This window comes from Castanea sativa, chromosome 3, assembly GCF_040712315.1.
Source record: "Castanea sativa cultivar Marrone di Chiusa Pesio chromosome 3, ASM4071231v1".
NCBI classification, from domain to species: Eukaryota; Viridiplantae; Streptophyta; class Magnoliopsida; order Fagales; family Fagaceae; genus Castanea; species Castanea sativa.
In genome coordinates this window covers 42,838,137-42,860,214 of record NC_134015.1, presented here as the reverse complement: position 1 = coordinate 42,860,214, position 22,078 = coordinate 42,838,137, and the positions used below count along the sequence as shown (strand labels likewise).

General features: G+C 34.2%; 1 protein-coding gene and 1 pseudogene across 1 annotated transcript; one reads left to right on the top strand and one right to left on the bottom strand.

Moving 5' to 3' along the window:
* Positions 1-5,462: 5,462 nt before the first annotated feature.
* Positions 5,463-6,850, top strand: LOC142626841 (stemmadenine O-acetyltransferase-like). The gene has a single exon (XM_075800549.1). It carries the CDS (start codon positions 5,464-5,466, stop codon positions 6,763-6,765), a length of 1,302 nt encoding a protein of 433 aa, XP_075656664.1. The 5' UTR covers position 5,463; the 3' UTR covers positions 6,766-6,850.
* Positions 6,851-11,393: 4,543 nt separating this feature from the next.
* On the bottom strand, positions 11,394-21,784 carry LOC142628992 (vinorine synthase-like; annotated as a pseudogene).
* Between the last annotated feature and the right edge of the window lie 294 nt (positions 21,785-22,078).

The window sequence follows — 22,078 nt, the reverse complement described above, 5'->3', positions numbered from 1 at the left end:
ATTAAATCATGGGCATAGGAAATAATCATGCATGGGTACCCTTCTTCACCCACACTTTTCGAGTGTTTTAGGTGAGAGCCTTGAATGGAGGTGCACAACCAACATAGCTTTCCAACCTCGGAGTGAAGCTAGCAAGGCATAGATAGATATTCTTCAGCATTTCCATGACGTCTCCAATGAGATGTCCTTCATTTTCTCCCTTGGATTGTGTTCCCTTTGGATTATTCTTTGAACTTTCTTGACCACGCATGGAATCAGCTTTCTTGAGTGCATGAAGCTTGAAACAATTGGGTCTTATGTGCCCTTGAATGCCACAATGATGACACACATGCTTCACTTGAGGCCCCCTCTAATTTTTGGGTAATGACTTTCCTTTATCTTTTGGTCTTACACCAATGGCTCTCTTCTCAGCAACATGGGTCTTAGTCTCAGGCGTCACTTCTTTAAGTTTCTTAATACTGTTGGTTGATACGAACCTTACTTCCTTCTTCGGTTCGCTGCTAAAGCTTTCTTCTCCCATATAACCCAAACTGCTCTTATCATGTGAGGATTTTTGTGAGGACAACACACTATCAAGTTTCTTGGTAGAGATACGCTCAACCTTGACATTAGCTTGGACTATTTCAAGCTTTAGAAACTTGATTTTAGAGTAAGCTTCAACTAGCTCTCCCTTGAGTCCTTTTACTTCACATTTTACCTCTTTAAGTTGCACAAGAGTACACTTATGCTCTTCTTCAATCTTCTTCATCTTTCTCACAGCATGGTTCGCAACCTTGGCATATTTTCCACTAGCTCTCCCGTAAGGCTAGGGGTTTCTCTTCTGAAAAGCTCTTTACTCAATATGTGAGTAATGATGGTATATATAATGTGTATAAGGATGTAGTGGAGCAGATAGGACAAAATAGCAAAACAGACTGTTTCACGGGTATCTCGCGGGAAGGCCTTATTCGAGAGATACTCACGAAAACCAGTTGTCACCATCTGTCATGACTTTTCACATTCCAGTCATGTGTAGGGCACATGCATCACTTTGCGGGATGCTCAGTCGCGAGCTACCCGCGAAAACTCTTCTGTCTTCAAATGCTTGAGTCTTCACACACACTCTCTCTCTCTATCACACAACTCTTACAATAAAATCCCACAATAAATATAGGGTACAAAGATTGAGCAAAATTACAATCAAATTTGGCACGAAATTAAAGCCAACACAAAATAGTTGTAAATCACAACTTTACATATCATATCATGCACAATGCGGAAAAGTAAATAACACCACGATATGATAACGCAGGAAAACTGATGAAATGAATTGTTTCAAGGTTAAAACCTGAGAAGGATTTGACCTAACTATCCTTAAGGTAAAGTAAATCCACTATAAGAGAATTGAAGTTTTTACAAAAGATTTAACCCTAAATCTATTGCTACCTCATGTAGTAACTTATTGACATGACCATATGCAAGCTCTGAATCCGCTTCTTCTCTCCTTGGATTTACAGCAACAAAAGCACCCTTGCTTGTGATTTTGAGATCCCACTCAAAGATTTTAAATCACCAGCAGTAATGATCTTGTAGCTGAAGGAAAAATTCTGGTTTTGCATCTCATGCAAAACCCACAGCGGAAGTAACGAACAAGGATCTATTTCATTCATGGTTAATAACGTGCACTATGTAAATTTCAGAATTTAAGAACAAGATAGCGTACCTTGGTGTGGAGAAATTCAAAACAAAGATTAGAAGCACTTGGGAACACTTTTAATCTTCACTCCAATTCCACTTTACGCCCAAGATGTGTGGTCTCTCAATCAGTTCTTCAAAGGGAGAATGAAAGTGTGTCTCACACTCTCTTACACACCGTTTCTTTTTCTTTTCTAATCTCTTCTAATAAAAATTCTGTATGTTTCTCCCTTTATAACTAACTGATTATCTAATTGGGCTGGCCTATTGGGCCTTTCCAATTGGGCTTTAGTGTGTGGCTTGGAGTGGGACCAAAAGGGACCAATAAGACACTAGCTCCAATGGGCCTTGGGCTTTTCCGTCAACTCTTGACAAGTCCAAAGTTACCATTAATTATATTTAATACCACTATATAAATATAATTGCACTCTAGGCCTTATTAATAAATTATATCCCAAGACTTTATTATACACGTAACCCCTTCATAAAATATTCGTAGTAACACAAAGTCATAAATGTAGACTGCCACTTTGTAAATTACTACATCTTATCCTTGAGTACCCGGTTTAATTCTTTAAAGTTATTCATTATATATTTATGAAATCCAATTTCATAAATATATACTTTAGTAATTTCTTACTAAAGTGGTTAGGTCTAACTCTCTAAATAACTGAAACCATTAAATTTATCTCAAGGGAATATTTTATATCTCTATCAAGAGACTATAAATTCCATCTTGAGGATATATGTTCCATCAACATTAAATGTGGCTGCCCAACATAGTGAGGTTTTGACCGTCACTTCAGATCTCACTCCTGATATATCAAAACAACCTACACTTCATGATTAGGTCCATTATTCTCTCAGGATTAAGAGTTCATGCAAATAGAAGTCGTGAGATTTATTATTCATTTGACAGTCGTTAGAAGAATAATAAATCTCACAATGGTTTTGTTCAATATGTCTTAACTCTTAAAACATATCAACATATCAACTAGAAGTCACCACTTCCATGATCAAGACAAATCATCTTAGTTGACACGTTTTAGTCTTCGCAGATGAAATGCCCAATTTCATCACCGACTACGAACTATAAATTCTGAGTTTACAAAGAACTTGTGATTTACATCTTCTGTGACTTTTCACATAAATCACATACAATGCATCTCATGGACTATATGATAATGTCCCATATTCACGTTACCATTATTTTAGATAATAATAAAATAACTTTATCAATCACAATATAAAGTCATACATCATGTCATACATAATATCATACATAGCATCATACAATAGGATTTAAGGGCACTAATCCTAATAGTAGCAGCAACTAGGTTCTACCACCGCTTGATTGTAGATCTTGCTTCAGTAGATTCTTGTGTAGTTAGAACGTACAAAACCTCTCGGATCTCATAAGGAGTAACGCACAAGTCTTCCAAAAGTCTGAAAATTGTAGCTAAGGTTTCCCTTTTATATGTGGACAAGTTAGAATGAAACCCTAGACGTTTTCGTAGGCTTGGACCTTTTTAAAACTTCGGCAGAATTTGATTTCTGCGATTCTCGATCGGTCGAGTCTAATTTCTCAATCGGTCGAGCTTGACTGAAATTGACTCCCTTTCTCTGCAATCAGTTGAACTTGAAGCTTGAAACCTATACTTTTAAGCATTGCCTAATACATAGACTAGATATGTTTTGTTCTCGGTTTGCCAACACATTTAAAATATAATTCTAAATATTTAATCCTAAATCTTTAGAACCTAACAGATTTAATGGGAATTGATTATTCAAAGTATTAGATATGATCATTTTAGCATAATGTAGTTAAAATTTAGGCAAAAAATGCAATTTACATCCGTTAACTTTTCCTAATTCTCATTTTAGTCCTTTAAGTCTGAAATTTGTTACCTTAATTCATTAACTTTTCTAACCCCACTCAAATCACCATTTTACATGACTTAACGGAATACCCTTAACAACAATGGACAAAATGTCTAATTCGAGGGGGTTAGCAAAGTTATTATATTGGACTAAAATGAAAATTTTCAATCTTTAAGGCTTAAAATAAGAATTGGGAAAAGCTAACAGGTATAATTTTATTTTTGCCTAAATTTTATATATAATGGAGTTAGATTCCGTAAGAATATTCATCTAAAACTATCCTACTCTATTCGTGTGATACAACGAAACTTTAAAACATTCTTTTGCAATCTTTCACGGTTCACCAACTCTTAACCGTTGGCCTGCAACATAATAGAATTTGCAGCTTAAGAAACAAGGTCAAGGCCGCGTAGGTAACTATTTCACCAAAGTCACAAATTAATTTCGCTATTAACATGACCAGTGGTGTAAACATAATAGAGATGCATGAAACTATAAAAAAGTGTACAGTGATGCATGGTTCTCCATGCACCCTCACAGCGAATCAAATTATATATGTTAGCATATAAATTTATTAAATTGCATCTATAACGATTTTATGAAATAATGTAACAATAATATGTACAATTTTGTCGTGTAGCTTGTGTAGAGTGTAGATTATAAACTTTCATTTTTGGAAACTTATGTGGAGAGTGAGTTAGAAGTCCCATGGTTTTAAGTAATTTTCAAACAAATTTCTAATATGACTACTTTGATGTAAGCATCTGGGCTGCTGGAACCACATCCTCAGCTTATCGCATGAATTATATTTTGTCAATCTTATCCATTCATACACGTTAATTCTACACAGCATTCATGATACTTCTACAAAATCATAATATTTATTAAACTGATGCATTCATATTAGTTATGAATTTGACAAAGCTCGGTGTTACACTTGAGAGTTGAGAAAGACTAATCTGAATTGAATTATTTTGAAATCAATTATATATAACCTGAATGAATTTGATATATTATAATGCGAAAAACAAAACACATTTATACCACACCTTCATAATCTAAACACACGCTATCCAACATACCACATAGATAACTTGATGTGTTATATGTATCATTCCTCGAAGATGATAATTTTTATGGGGTAGATAGCACACACACACAGATATATATATATATATATATATAATCAGTTTTCCAACAATTGGCTGGCATTCTATACCATTTGTTTTTATTATGAATTCAACATCATAAATTAAAATGTTATCACCTCTAAAAAAATAAAAATAAAAAAATCACAAAGCCAGCACAGTTATGTCACAACTAATTAATCCCTCGTTGAATTAGTTGGGGTGAGAGGTACCACTTTGCCTTCTTTATTTCTTTCCTTTTTATATTTTTAATTTATATAATTAATTTACTCGTACGTCATAGATTCATAATCACTCTTATATAAAACATTATTGAGCTACAATATATCAGCCACTACTACTTACTGCGAATATTAAAAATCTGTTGACCCATAGACGAAGGCCATTAACCATTTTATTTTCATTCTTTATTTCTTCAATTGCACTCGCGCTTCATAAGTAATTCTATATAATCATTAATCATTATAACAAGTAAGAAAAAGAAAAAAAAAAGGAAAAAAAAAAAAAACAACGTTGAATTTGGCAATGTCCGCAACCACAGCTATACATGAGTTAATACAACCCGCGATTCGCACATGGGAAGTGTTCACATGGATACATGTTGTATTTCATAAGATGAACAATTACAATGTGCAACATTGTATCATTCATTCCTTGAACTCATTGACTTTATGAACAAACTCTCTAACTCTATATATGTTGCTCTTCTAAGCATGGTTGTTTTCCATCAATCTTATATTCACTTACTGAATACATAACCATGACTATTGAAGTCGAAGTTGTCATTAAGGAGACCATCAAACCTTCGTCTCCTACACCTGATCACCTCCGCAATTACCAACTTTCCTTTCTTGATCAAGTGTCACCTCAATTTTACATGCCATGGGTTCTATTCTATCCCAAAGACACCAATTCTAATCTCAACAATCTTAAACAAATTGAAAGGATTAAGAAATCCTTATCCGAGGCCTTAACACATTTCTACCCGCTAGCCGGACGGATTAAGGACAAATTTTATATCGAATGCAACGATGAAGGCGTACACTACGTTGAAGCTGTAGCCAAATGCAACCTTTCTGAGTTTCTTGAGAATCCAAACCCTGGTGAGCACAACAAATTCCTACCATATGAATTGGACAATATAAAAGATGTACTTGCAGCTGTACAAGTTACCTCCTTCAATTGTGGAGGGATCGTGATTGGCCTAGAATTATATCACGTCATAGGAGATGCTTCATCATTCTTTTTGTTTATCAACAACTGGGCTGCTGTTGCTCGTGGTGGTAGCATCATAGTGTCTCCTCAGTTCGATGCAGCAGCTAAGCTCTTCCCACCAGTAACTATCTCTGGCTTCAATCAAAATATGGGGATGATAAAAGAAAAGCTAGTGATAAAGAGATTTGTGTTTGATACTTCTGCTATTGCGGCTATTAGAGACAAATACACTAGCAGCAACACAGAAATTGAATACCCACGTCCTACACGTGTCGAAGCCTTATCAGCTTTCATACACAGTCGTTTCATTGCTGCTACTCATCCTGAAAAAGACCCCAGTAAGCTCTACCTGGTGTTTCAAACAGTGAACATGCGTACGAGGTTGGATCCACCACTTCCAGAAAATTGTTTTGGAAATATTAGCCAATCCACAGTGTTTGTAGTCCCTAATGAAACTGAGGATGATGGGTTTTCCAGCATTGTTCTCCCAATGAGAGACTCGATAAAGAAAGTCGACCTAGATTATGTCAAAAAACTCCTGGAAAGTGACGGACACTTGAATTTTATGGCAGAGGTCACTGAAAAAGCAAACAAAGGAGAGGTGGTTGCGTTTGCCTTCACCAGCTTATGCAGGTTTCCTATATATGAAGCGGATTTCGGCTGGGGAAAGCCTATTTGGGGAGGTTCTACAAAAATGTTGTACCCAAATCTAGTTACTTTCTTTGACACCAAATCAGGAGATGGAATAGAGGCATGGATTAATTTGATGGAGGAAGACATGGCTAAATTTGAAGAGGACAAGGAGGTCATGGAGTATGTTTCATTAGTAAAAAATTCCGTGTTATAGGCTGTCTGTCTAGGATAGATAGCCATGATTTTAGCCATTATGAGGTCAAAAGTTTGGTTAGTTTGCAAAATATGTTTTTAATCTTTCACGTACGTGTTTAAATTAGTTTCCCTTGTGTGAAATAAGATAATTTCCTTCTTCTTTTCTTTTTCATTTTAATGAGAAATGCTACACAACAAAAAAAGGGGGCTTTAGCCGCGTTTCAAAAACGCAGCTATATCCATAATATTTTTATAGCAATTTTATAACGAAGTTTAATTGTGAAGCTATTACAAATAAATATTATTTAAGTGATATATAAATATAAATGACCCATTTGAAGTATCACCATCGAGCTCCAAATGTGTTAAGTTGGTCCTAATATTGACACTAAATTTTTTTATATATCTTTCAAATTGTGAATGGTTAAAATTGCAGCCGTGAACATATTATGTAGGCAAAATACTTTGGGAAAATCGCAAAATACACCTAAAATTTGGCATAGTTTAGATTTTACACCTTGAAGTCTGTCTCTATTAGTAAAGCCAATCCCTCCGTTAGTGGACTCATCTACATGGCCATCAAGTGACATGCTGGTGTCTAACGTATAATTGAAGGGTTACTTTTGCTAAATGAGATAATCTTCGGGGTGTAAAATTCAATTTTTCAAATTTGAGAGTGTAAAATCTGAATAATCTCAAATTTTAGGGATGTGCTTTACAATTTAACAGAAATCCCTACATGTAAAGATATTTTGCGTTCTTCCGATCAATGACTTACTTTATGTAAAAATGATAAATTCATGTTACATCTGATCTAATTTGTTAAAACATTAATGTTACATCATTCCTTTTTTCGTTCTTTTTTTTAAGGAATATTTCGACCAAACAACCTTTGAATTACATTGTTTTGTTATACTCTTCGTACATACAAATATCAAGATGATCAGATATCAATAGCTATTTTATCATAAAAAAAAAATTTAATTTCAAATATTTTTAATTGTAAAATTATATGCAAAAAATGATTTTATGGATTCGAGAATAAATAATATCCAATTAGTGTGAAATTTATGAGGTGAGATTTAAGTTACACCCAGGATAAATTTATGTAACATTACACAACTCAATAATTATTTATTTTGACAAATTCAACATAAAATTACACTCTTTTGATACCCTTCATGTATGAAAAATATCTATAATTATCTCAAGTGTAAAATTTTTAAATTTTAATTTTTTTAGCTTTTAGTTTTTATGTACTACTTTTTAAAATCTCATTTTTTCCCGCATTTTCTTACTTTTTCCATTTCAAAAAAAAGCCAGATAAACTGTTCCTAAACAGACATTAAGTCTCTAGAATTTACCATGTGTCAATCCCAGATCAGTATAGTGCAGCATAAAATAGAAGGCTTTGCTTGTGTAACATTTGGTTCCGCTCTCGTGCATTTATTATTTAAAAAAAAAAAAAAACCTAACGTAAACCCTAATATATCATTGGTGCCGAAACACACCTTTGGTGTGATGGTAACCCACAAATACAAGTTTTTGTTGGATGAGTGTTAGCAAGAGCCAGTGTTCAAGTATCTAGAAAAAAGCTTTACACACATTCATTTAAATTTGGCTAGCGTATGATTTTTATCTTAAAAAAAAAATCATTGGTCAACTTTGATTTATCAAGTAAACATCTCACTTAAATATAAGCACAAATATATTAGGGATAGTCAAACAAAAAATGCAACGCCAATAATTTTTTTTTAAATGAAACTTAAACTAAAATGCCCTACCATTAATTGTTTTCAGCAAATATTATAAAAAGAAGTTAAGATAAATATTGCCCCTTATCTATTTAACTATTAATAAGATCACACATTACATACACAAACTTATCAAGATTAGCAATTATTCTGCCACGAAAGCATGCAAGAAAGGAATAAGAAATAGATCAAGCAAAAAATTTTGTAAAAAGATTTTTTGAGTAGAGCCCTTCGAAGTTATTTGAATGAAACTCTAAAGTTAAAATCACTTTAAGGCTGATTTGATAACTAATCTCCATAAAAAAATCATGTTATCAATATCCTATAGTCAATATTTTAACACTAAAACCAAAAATTCAACAAAATTACACCCGCTCAATGGAACAACCTTACCTCCAGGACCATAATTTTTTTTTTAATGTTTATTAGTTTCAAAATTCTCTAGTAAAAAATGAAGAATTTAGTGATTTGGAAAGCTATTGAATTTTGTTTTGATATATATGTGTTATGGTATAATATAAATTTTGTAATATGTTGTTTTTTGAAGAATATGTGCATGGTTGTGGGTTTTTTTTTTAATAAAAAAAAAAAAAACTGAGAGTTGGGAGACCCTAAAAAATATGTTACTATACTTTTATTTATTTTTGAATTTTTCGCGGGTTTTCAATCCTTCATAAAGATAAAAAATTTATTTCAAGAGTCATGTAGGCGTCAAAATTTCTGCTTCAAGGGTCCCATACATCATCGAAATTGCCGTTCTAAGGAAATTTGTTTCAAAGGTTATCGAGGGTCATCTAGACCCCAAAAATAATCTTTTTCTGAGGGATTTTAATACTTTTTTTAAAGGGTTTTGACCCTTGTAAAAAACCAGCTTTGTTGTAGTGCCGTACAAGCTTTCTCCACCCCAAATCCACTTCATATATAGGAAACCTAGACACACTAGTGAAGGCCTGTTGGGTGCACTGCACCATGGGTCCAGCCCACATGCTTTTTCAAGAGCTCATTTAATGGAGTCTTTTGGCTAAAAATTGCAAAAAATAAAGTTTATTATTGTTATAGGTACTGTTCAAAGTTATTTGGCAAAATGAGGAGAGAGACTGAATTTCGGCAACGGTATTGCCGAAATTACAAGAAAAAGTAGAATGTGTCAGGGGAGAGAGAAAATTGAATTTCGGTAATGAGATTACCGAAATTCTTGTCCTGCCTTGCCTGCCCGTGATGCTGAAATGGAAAACTAATTGTGGCAATGGCATTGCCGAAAATGGGAGGAAAAAAAAAAAAAAAAAGAATTGAGGCAACCAAGTTGCCGAAAATGGAGGGGAAATAAAAAGATGCTACATCCACAACATTTTTCACAACAAATTACAGGTGGTTAGTTGTTATTAGTTCAAATTTGAACCTAACACTAAGATAAATTTTTTGCCCCAATAATAACAATAAGTAACAACTTGCCATTTATGATTTGTTGTAAAAATATTGTGAAAATATTGTGGACGTATCATTTCTAAAAAAAATCTTGGAGCCGAAATAAAAGGAAAAGAAAAAAGAAGTGGCAATTTGGCAATAGCATTGCCGAAATAGAGGGGAAAAAAATTGTTTTTTTTTTTCCCTCTATTTCGGCAATGCCATTGCCACATTGCCACTTTTTTTTTTCTTTTCCTTCTATTTCGGCTCCACAATTTTTTTTAAAATGATACGTCCACAACATTTTCACAATATTTTTACAACAAATCATAAATGACAAGTTGTTACTTATTATTATTATTGGAGCAAAAAAGTTATCTTAGTGTTAGGTTCAAATTTGAACCAATAACAATTAACTACCTGTAATTTGTTGTGAAAAATGTTGTGGACGTAGAATCTTTTTTTTTCCCCCTCCATTTTTGGCAACTTGGTTGCCACAATTTTTTTTTTTTTTTTTTTTCCTCCCATTTTCGGCAATGCCATTGCCACAATTGGTTTTTCATTTCAGCATTTTGGGCAGTAAGGGCAGGACAAGAATTTCGGTAATCTCATTACCGAAATTCAATTTTCCTCTCTCCCTTGACACATTCTACTTTTTCTTGCAATTTCGGCAATACCGTTGCCGAAATTCAGTCTCTCTCCTCATTTTGCCAAATAACTTTGAACAGTACCTATAACAATAATAAACTCCGTTTTTTACAATTTTTAGCCAAAAGACTCCATTTAATGAGCATGTCACTCCATAACTTGTGAGAAGTCTGACTTCTCTTAACAAGAAGTGAACCAAAGTGTGTTGGACACGCTGAAGAAAAAAGAAAAGAACAAGCAAAGGCCATTCGGCCAAGAGAGATGAAGAAGAGACTTTTTGGTTGAAGCAAAGTCAAAGTAAGTGACTTGCATTTATTGTGATTTGATGCAAACAGTGTGGAAGGAAAAAAAGAAGAAAAGGTGAAAGAAATATAAGGGAAAGGCCATTCGGCCATTTGGGATAGAGAAGAAAGAGAAGTCCGAGCAGACTGAGGACAGTGCAGTGTTGAAGAACTGCATGAGGGAGAGCAAGCAAAAGAGAAGAAAGAAATAGAGAGAGCAAGAGAAAATTGTGAGAAATACACAGTAAGGAATAGAGCAATGAGTGAAAAGAAAAAGAGAGTTTTTTTTACTTAAGTTGTATCTCTAAGTGTTGTAATCTATATTTAATATAGTGAAATTATTCGGACTTTGTCCTGTGGTTTTTCCCTTCAAGGAAAAAGGTTTTTCACGTAAATCTTTGTGTTCTTGTATGGTTGTGCTTATGCTTTGCTTGCTGAAATTTATTCACAGTTATATAGAATTTTTCCCAACAAGGCCAAGGTGACACCCTCTCCCTTTTTCAATTTCTCCATGTTCTCTTTTAAAAACTTCATCTGCCCACCATTCTCTTGGAATTCTTTCATATGGTTCTTGCTGGAATGATAATACCGTCAAACCCTATCTCATTGTCCCATGAGACTACAGAGGCTGTGGACAGGCTCATGTTTCCAAATTTTGCGCTGATAGTGGAGGATCCAACCTTTTACGTAGGTTCGCTGCATGAAATACTGTGTAAATCTTATTGGGGTCTTGTTCTGGTTGTGTTGCAGCAAGGTAGCGATTCCATATGAAAGCTGATAACGCCTCCACACGAGAGGGACGTGGGTTTGCAATGTTGTTGTTGTATGTGCTGTATTTGGCTCGAAGAGCGACTATAGAAGATGCATCAAAGATAAATCTCTTTATCACAATTGTGCTTTCCATTTGTTGGATCAAATATAGGTAAAGTTTCAGGTGGTTATAACGTGGCAAATTCGAATCATGGTATCTGTATATCACTAATACCACGAGCAATAGCAGCCCAACTGTTGAGAAAGAAAAAGAAACCTTGTGATTAAAGATCAAACCAATCACCATCTGATGTAGGACAATTTACAATTTAATTATTGTAATTTATTAATTTTGGTATTTAATTTGTAATTTTCGTTATTTTAGGTTTAGCATTTTATTTCATTGTTTTTAGGTGCATTTAATGCTTTTTAGATCAAATTTGGTTCCTGTAAAGTTTTTAGACCCCTTAAACATAAGCAATTAACCTAGTTATTTATCCAAGTGATTAACTTAGGCAAATTATTTAAATCTAGGTTAACACAAGTAAATCATATCATGCAAAGCAGTGCGAAAAAGTAAATAACACACAATATGATAACTCAGGAAAACCAAACCGGTAAAAAACCTGGGAGAATTTAACCTAGCTATCCTCACTACAACAAAATGTATTTTTAGTGAGGAAAAAATTCGTCACTAAAAGTCCAGTTTTTCGTCACTAAGAACCTTTAGCGACGAAATCGGACTTTTAGTGACGAAACTCATTTTGTCACTGAAACACCGCCGCTAAAAGTCCTAGAGACGAAAAATTTCATTACTAAAATTCCAATTTGTTTTAAAAAGAAAAAACTTTTAGCAACGAAAACATTTCGTCGTTAAATGTTTTCCTCACTAAAAACACTATTCAGTGACGAAAATATTTCGTCACTAAAAACACTTCAGTTTATTAAATTATATTTAGTGACGAACAATTTCGTCACTAAAACTATTTTTGGGTACATATAGCGACGAAAAAATTCGTCACTAAAACTATTTTTAAGAAAATCCAGGCACATATAGTGACGAAAATTTTCGTCACTAAAATCATTTCTTACAAATTTTTGCTACTATTAGCGACGAAATATTTCGTCACTAAAACAATTTTTTGTTGCTATATTTGTGACGAAAAAATTAGTCGCTAAAACTTATTTTTTGTTTTTATTTTTTTCATAGCGTTGATATTAACCTGTAACCTGTTATTACATTATTAAAACCTCAAATTTGAGCAACACAATTATAAAAAAGATTTGTACATTTCACAAGTAAAAAATAAAAGAAGTATCCAATTCAAACTCCTTCCATACAATAATTGTTTGCAACACATACAATAACTCAAGATGTTTTATAACAAATATAATTAGAACTAATGAAAGATGTCCTCATATGTTTTCAAGTAATGCCAAAAGTAAATCCCTTAAAAACCACCAATAAGAAATCTGCACAAATATAAAAACAATAATACATTAAAATCATAAAGTAAAAACATTAACTATGTTATAAAAAATATTACTAACAATGCATTAAGAGTAGCCACACCAATGAATTAAAATCACAACTCCTTATGTATAAGTTGTAGAAAGCAAATATAGATATTCAAGTGTAATATAAAGTACTAACCAATAAGTGTTTTAACTTGAAGATGAACCACCCTCATAGGTAAGAGCGTCATCATAACCCTTGCTCCTCAAAAAGTTAAGAATATTCTGTTGGACCTCTTCTTGCTTAGCTCGTGCCCCTTGCTCCCTAGCTCGTGCCTCTTGCTCCCTAACTCGCTCTCTAGCTCGCTCCTCTTGGTCCCTAACTCGCTCCTCTTGGTCCCTAGCTCTTGCCTCTTTGAGCTCAATTATCTCATTTTCTAGCGGTTGGATATACTCCACCAAGGAACTAGATGAAGCGGTGGTTACTAGAGAAGAATGTCTCATACCAAGTCCTTTTACAATACTGGACTTCTTCTTAAAAACCAAATTTGAGATCTCCTCTTGTGTAAAGGGAATTGCATTAGGATCTTGACAATGATCCTCTTGCACTTTGAGAATAGTTTCCTATCATTTGAAAGAGAGAAAGAAACAAACAATCACAACATTAATACTACATATGTTATAGCTTTACAAACATGATAGGGATGGAATGATACACATACATATGTCACTTCATCCTCATGGTGTATCCACATATTTGTATTTGGATTGAAATGAACATCTTTGAAGATCTTTGCCAATTCAGGAACTTGACCGCCATTATTATTTGTCTGATTAATTAACATTCGAGGGTTAGATAGATATTGTTAATTAATCACAACATGTAATATATTGAGGTTTAAGAAAATGAAAAAAAAAACATGCACCTCCTCATCAACCCTAATAGCAAGTGCCTTTGTCCCACATCTATGTTTGCCTGAAGTTTTCTTCCTATTTTCAAAGTTCTTTCTTGATTTTTCCTAATAAAGAACATTCAAGATACTTATTAAATCATGAATAAAACAGTATACATTTACTTCATCTAAGTATTAAGTTAATCATTTGACAACATAATATAGTAAATATTGGATAATAAAAATATACTCATAAATAATTTACCAGCCAATCCTTATTAGTCCATTTCCCATCAATGAGTCCAATCCACTGCTCAAGTGTGGCATTCTTTGGCGGGTGGCTTCTTGCATAGTCAGCACCATGAGATTCTACAAGCTTTTTATAAGTTTGATGCAACTTGTTGGAGTTGCAACTCAATAATCTTCCACATTTTATATTTAATGCTTTTGTTACCAAGTTGGAGTCTCCTTGTAGCTCAAACTGATCTTGTAAAATGAAGTACATATGTATTATAAAAATATTATTATATGAATTTAATATGCTTAGTGAAAACAAAAACAAGTTAGACGTTATCAATGTAAATTTACCGCTATATTTTGAAGCACCACATCTCTAGTAGCAACATCAACACTTTTCCAATTTTTCACATTGTAATTAGACAAATTACTTCGCACTTGTACGCCAATTTGATTGACAAGCTTGCACGCATTCTTCCCAACAGGAACATCATACTCTGCAGCTATACGTACTGGCAACTTACCACTTTTTTCAACAAGTGCCCGTACTGCTATACCTCGTGTTGTTCCACGGGTATTTCTGCTAGCCGATCCTATTTAAACATTATCAATGTTAAATTAAGTGAAATATAATCTCAATACTATAATCTCAATAGTAAATTAAGTGAAATATAATCTCTATGTAATTACCAGTCGTGCTAGTTAATGCGTCGGTAGCCTGTGCCTCTGTACTAGAAGAACTTTGGGCAAGAGGATTTGCCTCAGGAGGTGTTTCCATAGATTGGAACACTGGAATAGATGCCTCACCTCGCAAGCGTGTAAGCCATCTTGGTGCCATTTGTAACTAACAAACATACATATAATGGAACAACAAAGTCATTACAAATAATGGAACAACAATGTCCTGGTGCCTCACCTCACACACCGGACATTTATCAAGGTTTTCATTTTCCTTCCAAAATAGTGCACAATCATTTTTGCATGCATCTATATGCTCGTATGACATGCCCAAGTCACGTAATATCTTCTTTGCTTCATAAGTTGACCTTGGAACCAAGTTACCTTTCGGTAAAACCTTTGTCAGCAATTCTAGCATCATATCAAGTCCCTTATTGCTCAAGTTGGTCATTACCTTTACATTCAACATCTCAATAACAAACTTCAAGATACTATAATCAGTGCAACCCGGATACAACTCATGCTTTGCATCTTCCTCAAGTTTGTCAAAATTACACACTTCCTCATCTTCGGTTGCATTTCTTGGTTCCCCTCTAATTCAGTCATCTACCAAGGCATAGATACCATCCATATGATCACCACCAGACATTTCATTATCATGAATGTTCTCGTTTAATACACGAGGTTCTCCATGATTATACTAATTAATGTAAGATTGCATAATCCCACGATGAAGCAAATGTATACGCAAAGTTTGAGGAGATTGTCAATAGCAATTCACACAGTGAATACACAGGCAAGGAATATTACCACTACAGTCTATAACCGCTCTTGCAAAATTAATAAATGCATTGACCCCTTCAATGTATGGACGACTTAATCTGCCATCAGGTGTCTTACCAATTGTCATCCAACTTTTATCCATGTTCGACTACAATTGAAAGTGAATGCTACTTTAGTAAAATAAGGACAACTCATGCATAATGTATTCTAACATCTAAGTCTATAAGCTACTTAGATAAAGTTCTATCTCATTCATGAATGCATAAGTCTATATTAATACTTAAACACTCCCAATATTAGTTTAAACCACCTTATAACACCATGCAAGCCACCCGCTTGCTACAACACAACAACCCACCACAAAACCAATCACAAACATCACAAGTATAGAGTGTTTACAAGTATTGAAATCAATTAAAGTAGTATTCATCACATCTAATCAACAAATTCCATTCACATTTGCAAGAACCTAAAAACACTCCCAATATGAATTTAAACCACCTTATAACACCATGCAAGCCACCCGCTTGCTCCAACACAAAAACCCACTACAAATCCAATTTCCAACATCACAAGTATAGAGTTTACAAGTATTGAAATCAATTAAAGTAGTATTCATCACATCTAATCAACAAATTCCATTCACATTTGCAAGAAACTAAAAACACTCCCAATATGAATTTAAACCACCTTATAACACCATGCAAGCCACCCGCTTGCTCCAACACAACATACCACCACAAATCCAATTTCCAACATCATAATATAGAGTTTTATAAGTTTTTAACTAAAATTTACTTACTTTGCTCAAGCTAAGCTTACAACTTTCAGAAAAAATCCAAAGTTATTGCAAACAATGTGTATTTAGCCTGCAAAAGAAAAGTTAAATTTATAAATACTTCAGTCTTGAAAATGATCCTATCATAATAATAAATAAAAAAAGAAGCGAAGGCATCAGGCTAGGAGTGACACATCACTAGTTTTTGCCAAAGGGACACTCACTGTTGAAATGCTTTCCTGCATAAAGAGAAACAAAATTGAAAATTAAGGAGCAAATTATCACAGTACCTAATGGTGTCACACTACATTTTCTCTTCTAAGCCAAAAAAAAATTTCTCAGAATTCTAACACAAGCATCATAGCAAACAATTTTTTTCTCAGAACCCATATAATTTCTCCTCTTATTCACAATGACAACTACCTATCTATCATTTCTCAATCAAATTTCTCACCTAAACCAAATGAAAATTTCTCAGAATCTAAACACAGCTCAAATATTACACCAAAAATAGAAGGAAAAAAAAATGCACCGTGAGCCTTGAGAACATGGAGGATCTTGCTTTCGGTGACAAACCCTTCTTGGCAAATTTGAATATGTTCTCCTCTGCAGACTTATCAGGTCAGTCACAGTATTCTATTTGGTATTCAACATTCAACCCATATACGAAAAACCATTGAAAGCACCAACTGTTGTTCCTAAGAACATAAAATAAATTTCATAATCTTCAAATTTAATTAAAAAGAGGACTTTCTCAGCACCAAACACCAAACCACACTCTACAGCAACATAGATAGTACTAGGATTCAATCATATATTTAAGTTCAAGCATTCACATAGATAGGGGCTAACTTGCTTCTTTCACTAATCCTATCCATCCATCCAGGACCAAACCAACATCGAAAAATCACATAAACACACTTTACTTTAATCAAATTACAAAGCATTTGATAGTGATTTCTACTTTACCCAGAAAATGTAAAAGCTTTACAAACCCAAATTTTATACCTATAGCTGAACCTTTTGACATAAAATTTGAGCACTAGAGCTCAAATGGGGTTCAAGGAAAAAAAAAAAAGCAATAATAAAAGCCAGATGAGTAGAAGTAGCAAAATCAACATGCAAAGGAGACTTTTATTTAAGCGTGTTCATCCCAAAAATAAGGTTAGCAGTAATATACTAAAATCACAAACCAAAAATGCAAGAAGGGAAAAAAAAATAGAACATAAATTTTGAGAAAATTGGCAAAAAAAAAAAAAACCCCTTTACAAACTGAATGGAACCAAGGAGAATTTGATTAGAATTTAGAGAGATTAAAATGACAAAGCCCAAAAAAGAAACACAGAAAATAAAATAAAAAAACCAAAAAAGAAAAGGAAATTACCTATGGAGATGGAAGCCAAAGCGTCGCCGAAGGGTCGTGGTGCGAAGCGTCGTTGGAGCATCGTCGCGAAGTGTCACGGTCCAATAGGAAGCGTCGCGGTCCGATGCGAAGCGTCGCGGTCCGATGCGAAGCATTGCCGCGCGATGCAAAGCGTCGTTGTGCGATACGAAGCGTCGCAGTCAGGTGCTGCAATTTGGAGTGGGTATCAGTATCAATGTGAGGGAGTGGGTATTTTTGAATGAGGGAAAAAAAACGAAGAGTTATTATATATATGACATTTATAGCGACGAATTCAAGTTCGTCACTATTCAATTCCTTTAGCGACGAATCCAATTTTGTCGCAGATTCTCCACAAAATCATGTGTTTTTCTTTATAGCGACGAAGCATTTTTGTCGCTAATTGTCATTTTTAGCGACGAAACTGGTTTCGTCACTAAAAGCATGACAGCAGCACCTATAGCGACGACATCTTTTCGTCGCAAAAACTAGAACTTTTAGCGACGAAACAATTTCGTCACTATAGCTCCATTTGATTTTGCGCCTGCGCTTTGGATTGGCGCCCCTAATTCAACTGCCTCTATAGCGACGAAATCTATGTTTCGTTGCTAAATGTATCTATAGCGACAAATTTATTTTCGTCGCTATTCATTTCCTTTAGCGACGAATCTGAGTTCGTCACAGATGCTCCACACAAATCGTGTGTTTTTGTTTTTAGCAACGAAGTATGTTCGTCGCTAATGGTCTCCTTCAGCGACGAGACGTGTTTCGTCACTAAAAGCATGACTACCAGCACCTTTAGCGACGAAATTGTTTCGTCGCAAAAAACTAGATTGTTTACCGATGAAAAAATTCGTCGCTATAGATCCATTTAGTTTCGCGCCTCCACTTTCACTTGGCGCCTCCAATTCAGCACCTCCTATAGCGACGAAATCAATGTTTCGTCGCTAAATGTTACCAATTTTTTTTATAAATAGCGACGAAATATAAATTTCGTCGCTATATGGTATTATTTTGTGACGAAAAAATTTTCCTCACTAAAATTCGTCACTGTAGTTACATTTTGTTGTAGTGCCTCAAGGTAAATCAGATCCACTATAAAAAAAATTGAAGTTTACACAATAGTGACTTAGACCACTAACATCCTATTGCTACATCAAATAGGAAACTTATTACCACGACCACGTGACAGCTCTGAGTCCACGGATTATTTCTTTCTTAGATCCACAGCTAGCACAAGTACACCACTTGTATATCTTTAAACTCTTTATGTAGTAATTGAAGCGATCATCAAGCTCTTGACATAATCTTGATTCTTGATAACCCTAAGTATATATGAAGGCAAACACCTCTAGATCTCACAAGAGATTCACATACACAGCAACAACAACCACCAAAACGTGGCTAGGGTTTTCCTATTTATATGAAACATAAAACATAAAACCCTACACATCATACAGGCTTGGGCTAAGTTGGAAAATTCTGCAAAAAAACAATTTACACGAGCTTCGATTTGATCGAGTCTAATTTTTGATCGATCAAGCCAGCCTTACAGAAAGTGAACAGTAGTTTTCTGCAATTACTCGATTCCAACTTTACATTAAACATACTTTGAGCATCCTAAATCTAGAATCTAGGTTTTGATCATGTTTTGCCAACATTACACATTGAAGTTCTAATACATTTAGATCCTAAATCCTTAAAACTTAACAGTTCCCGTTATGATTTGATATTAATTAAGAGCTATTTTAGAATATATTTTCTTATCAGTCAACTTTTACAGAGCTCTTAAATAGGCTCCTAAGTCTGTATACGTTTTTGAACAATTATTCAATCAATAAAATTTAGACTTTTGTCTTTCTATTCTCTGGTGGATTCCAAATCTTTTTCCTCATGGATTCAAGGAACCTTTGTGGATTCAAGGTTATTTTCAGGAGCAAATGTGTTTTATTTCTTGTTTTCTAAAGGTAGACATGTTTTGCTTCTTCAAGCTTCCACGACATCAATTGGCATCAAAGCCTTAACTTACCCTAGTCTGATTGCTAATCGGTGAGATGGTAATCACCACCACAACAACAACAAATAACTTAGCAAGTATTTCGTGACGTACAACAAACACTCACAAATATCTATGCTAGGATGGCACCATTGAAGAATGGAAACAAAAGGGATAACTGCAGCGGAGACATAAATCACGGGCAACCTATTGGTAAGAAAATTTCATATAGGCCTTATAGAATAATTGCAAGTCTTAATGGTTAATTTTTAAAAGAAGATTTTCTTGATTGGTTAGTTAATCTAGAGGATTTATTTGACTATGAGAATATTTGTTATGAGAAAAAAGTTGGACTTGCTTTGTATAAACTTAATAAGTATGCCTTACATTGGTGGGAGCGAACACAATCTAATAGAATCCAACAAGGTAAAGACAAAATTCGTTCATGGCCAAGGATGAAAAAGATGCTTGCTATCAAATTTTATCCTTTGGATTGTGAAGAAATCCTATCATATACAATACAAGATTATTATTGGCCAAAAAGTTTATACTTGAATTATTTTGAAGAGTCAAATATTTTACCATTAAAGGAAGAATTGCATGTTGAAAAAAATATTGTTCTTGAAGAATATGTAGAAGTCAAAGAGGAAAATATAGAGATTTCTGAGGAAATTGATGAAGGCTTTGTTTTAGAGGAAGAACCTGAAATCAAGATTATGGAGGGGATTAATGAAGACTCTATTATAGAGAAAGATCTTGAGGTCGAGATAGTAGAAACCATTAAAGAATAAATTATAGAGGAAGTTGTCAATGATCTCGATGAAGTCAAGTTAGATGATTGCAACATTCAAAGCTCCTATTATTTTGGTGGGAGACATTGAAACAAAGTTTATTGATTTTATTGGAGTGGAAAGATTTGTTTTGATTATTGACTCTTATTTTGTGAATATTGTCAATTGCATAAAATTCAAGGGACAAGAAGTTCAAGTTGCTCAATTGGTGACTTTCAAGTTTGATAAGAAGATGAGGAAGATGAAATATTTGAAGTATTTGTTCTCTTGGCATGGAAGATTTCAGATTTCAAAAATGAACTTGAGGACGAGTTTGTTTCAAGTGGAGGGGTCTGATGTAGGACAGAATCTATAATTTAATTATTGTAATTTATAAATTTTGGTATTAAATTTGTAATTTTCGTTATTTTAGGTTTAGGGTTATTATTTCATTGTTTTTAGGTGCATTTAATGGTTTTTAGGTCAAATTTGGTTCCCGTTATGTTTTGGTATTAATTAGGAGTTATTTTAGAAAATATTTTTCTTGTTTGTCAAATTTTAAGGAGCCCTTAAATAGGTCCCAAAGTCTATACACGTTTTTCAACAATTATTTAATCAATAAAATTCAAACTTTGTCTTTCTATGCTCTAGTGGATTCCAGATCATTTTTCTTTGTGGGTTCAAGGAACCCTCGTGGATTCGATGTTATTTTCAAGGGCAAACATGTTTTGTTTCTTGTTTTTAAGAGACATGTTTTGTTTCTTGTTTTTTAGAGGTAGACGTGTTCTGTTTCTTGATGCTTCTGCATCTCATCACCATCCTCCCACAGTTAAAGGTGGTTACTTGCATGGCTAAAGCCTGTATGGGTAGGAATTTGTCGAGCTCAGCTGGGATAGGATTCTCAAGGAATTTGGAAAGTTGGCAATTGACCTTGGATTCCACATAGAGAATGCCCTCATCATTGCAATCAATGTAAAGATTTACCTTAACCTGTCCTGCTAGCGGGTAAAATAGTGTTAAGACCTCTGATAAGGATTTCTTAATCTTGTCACAACATTCTAAGTTGCTGAGATTTGCACGGCGATCTTGTGGATAAAAGACACAAAATGGCTTGAATATTTGAGGTGTAATCTGATCAATTAAAAACAGTGTGTAATGACGGAGGTGGTCAAGGGTTGGAAAAGCTGGTTTGATAGTTTGCTGTGAGATAATTTCAGTATCAACCTTCATTGTATTCCTAGGAAATTAATTTCAAGCTTGTTAACTAAACGAGTTTTATCTAGTAATTAAGTGAGGCTATTGGCATTGGATGATAGAAATCCAACATGCATGGCCGGCATAAATAGTTATATGGAGGTTCTGCAGAGAAAGAGTCAATGAAAACATAGCTTATAATAGATTAATTTCACATCCATCTGGTTGCATAATTTCGAAAGTAGCTGATGTTTCTGATGTCTGATCATATTAGGGTAAACGATACGTGGGTATTGCCAAATGAATGACGGCAAACTAGTCCAACAGTGC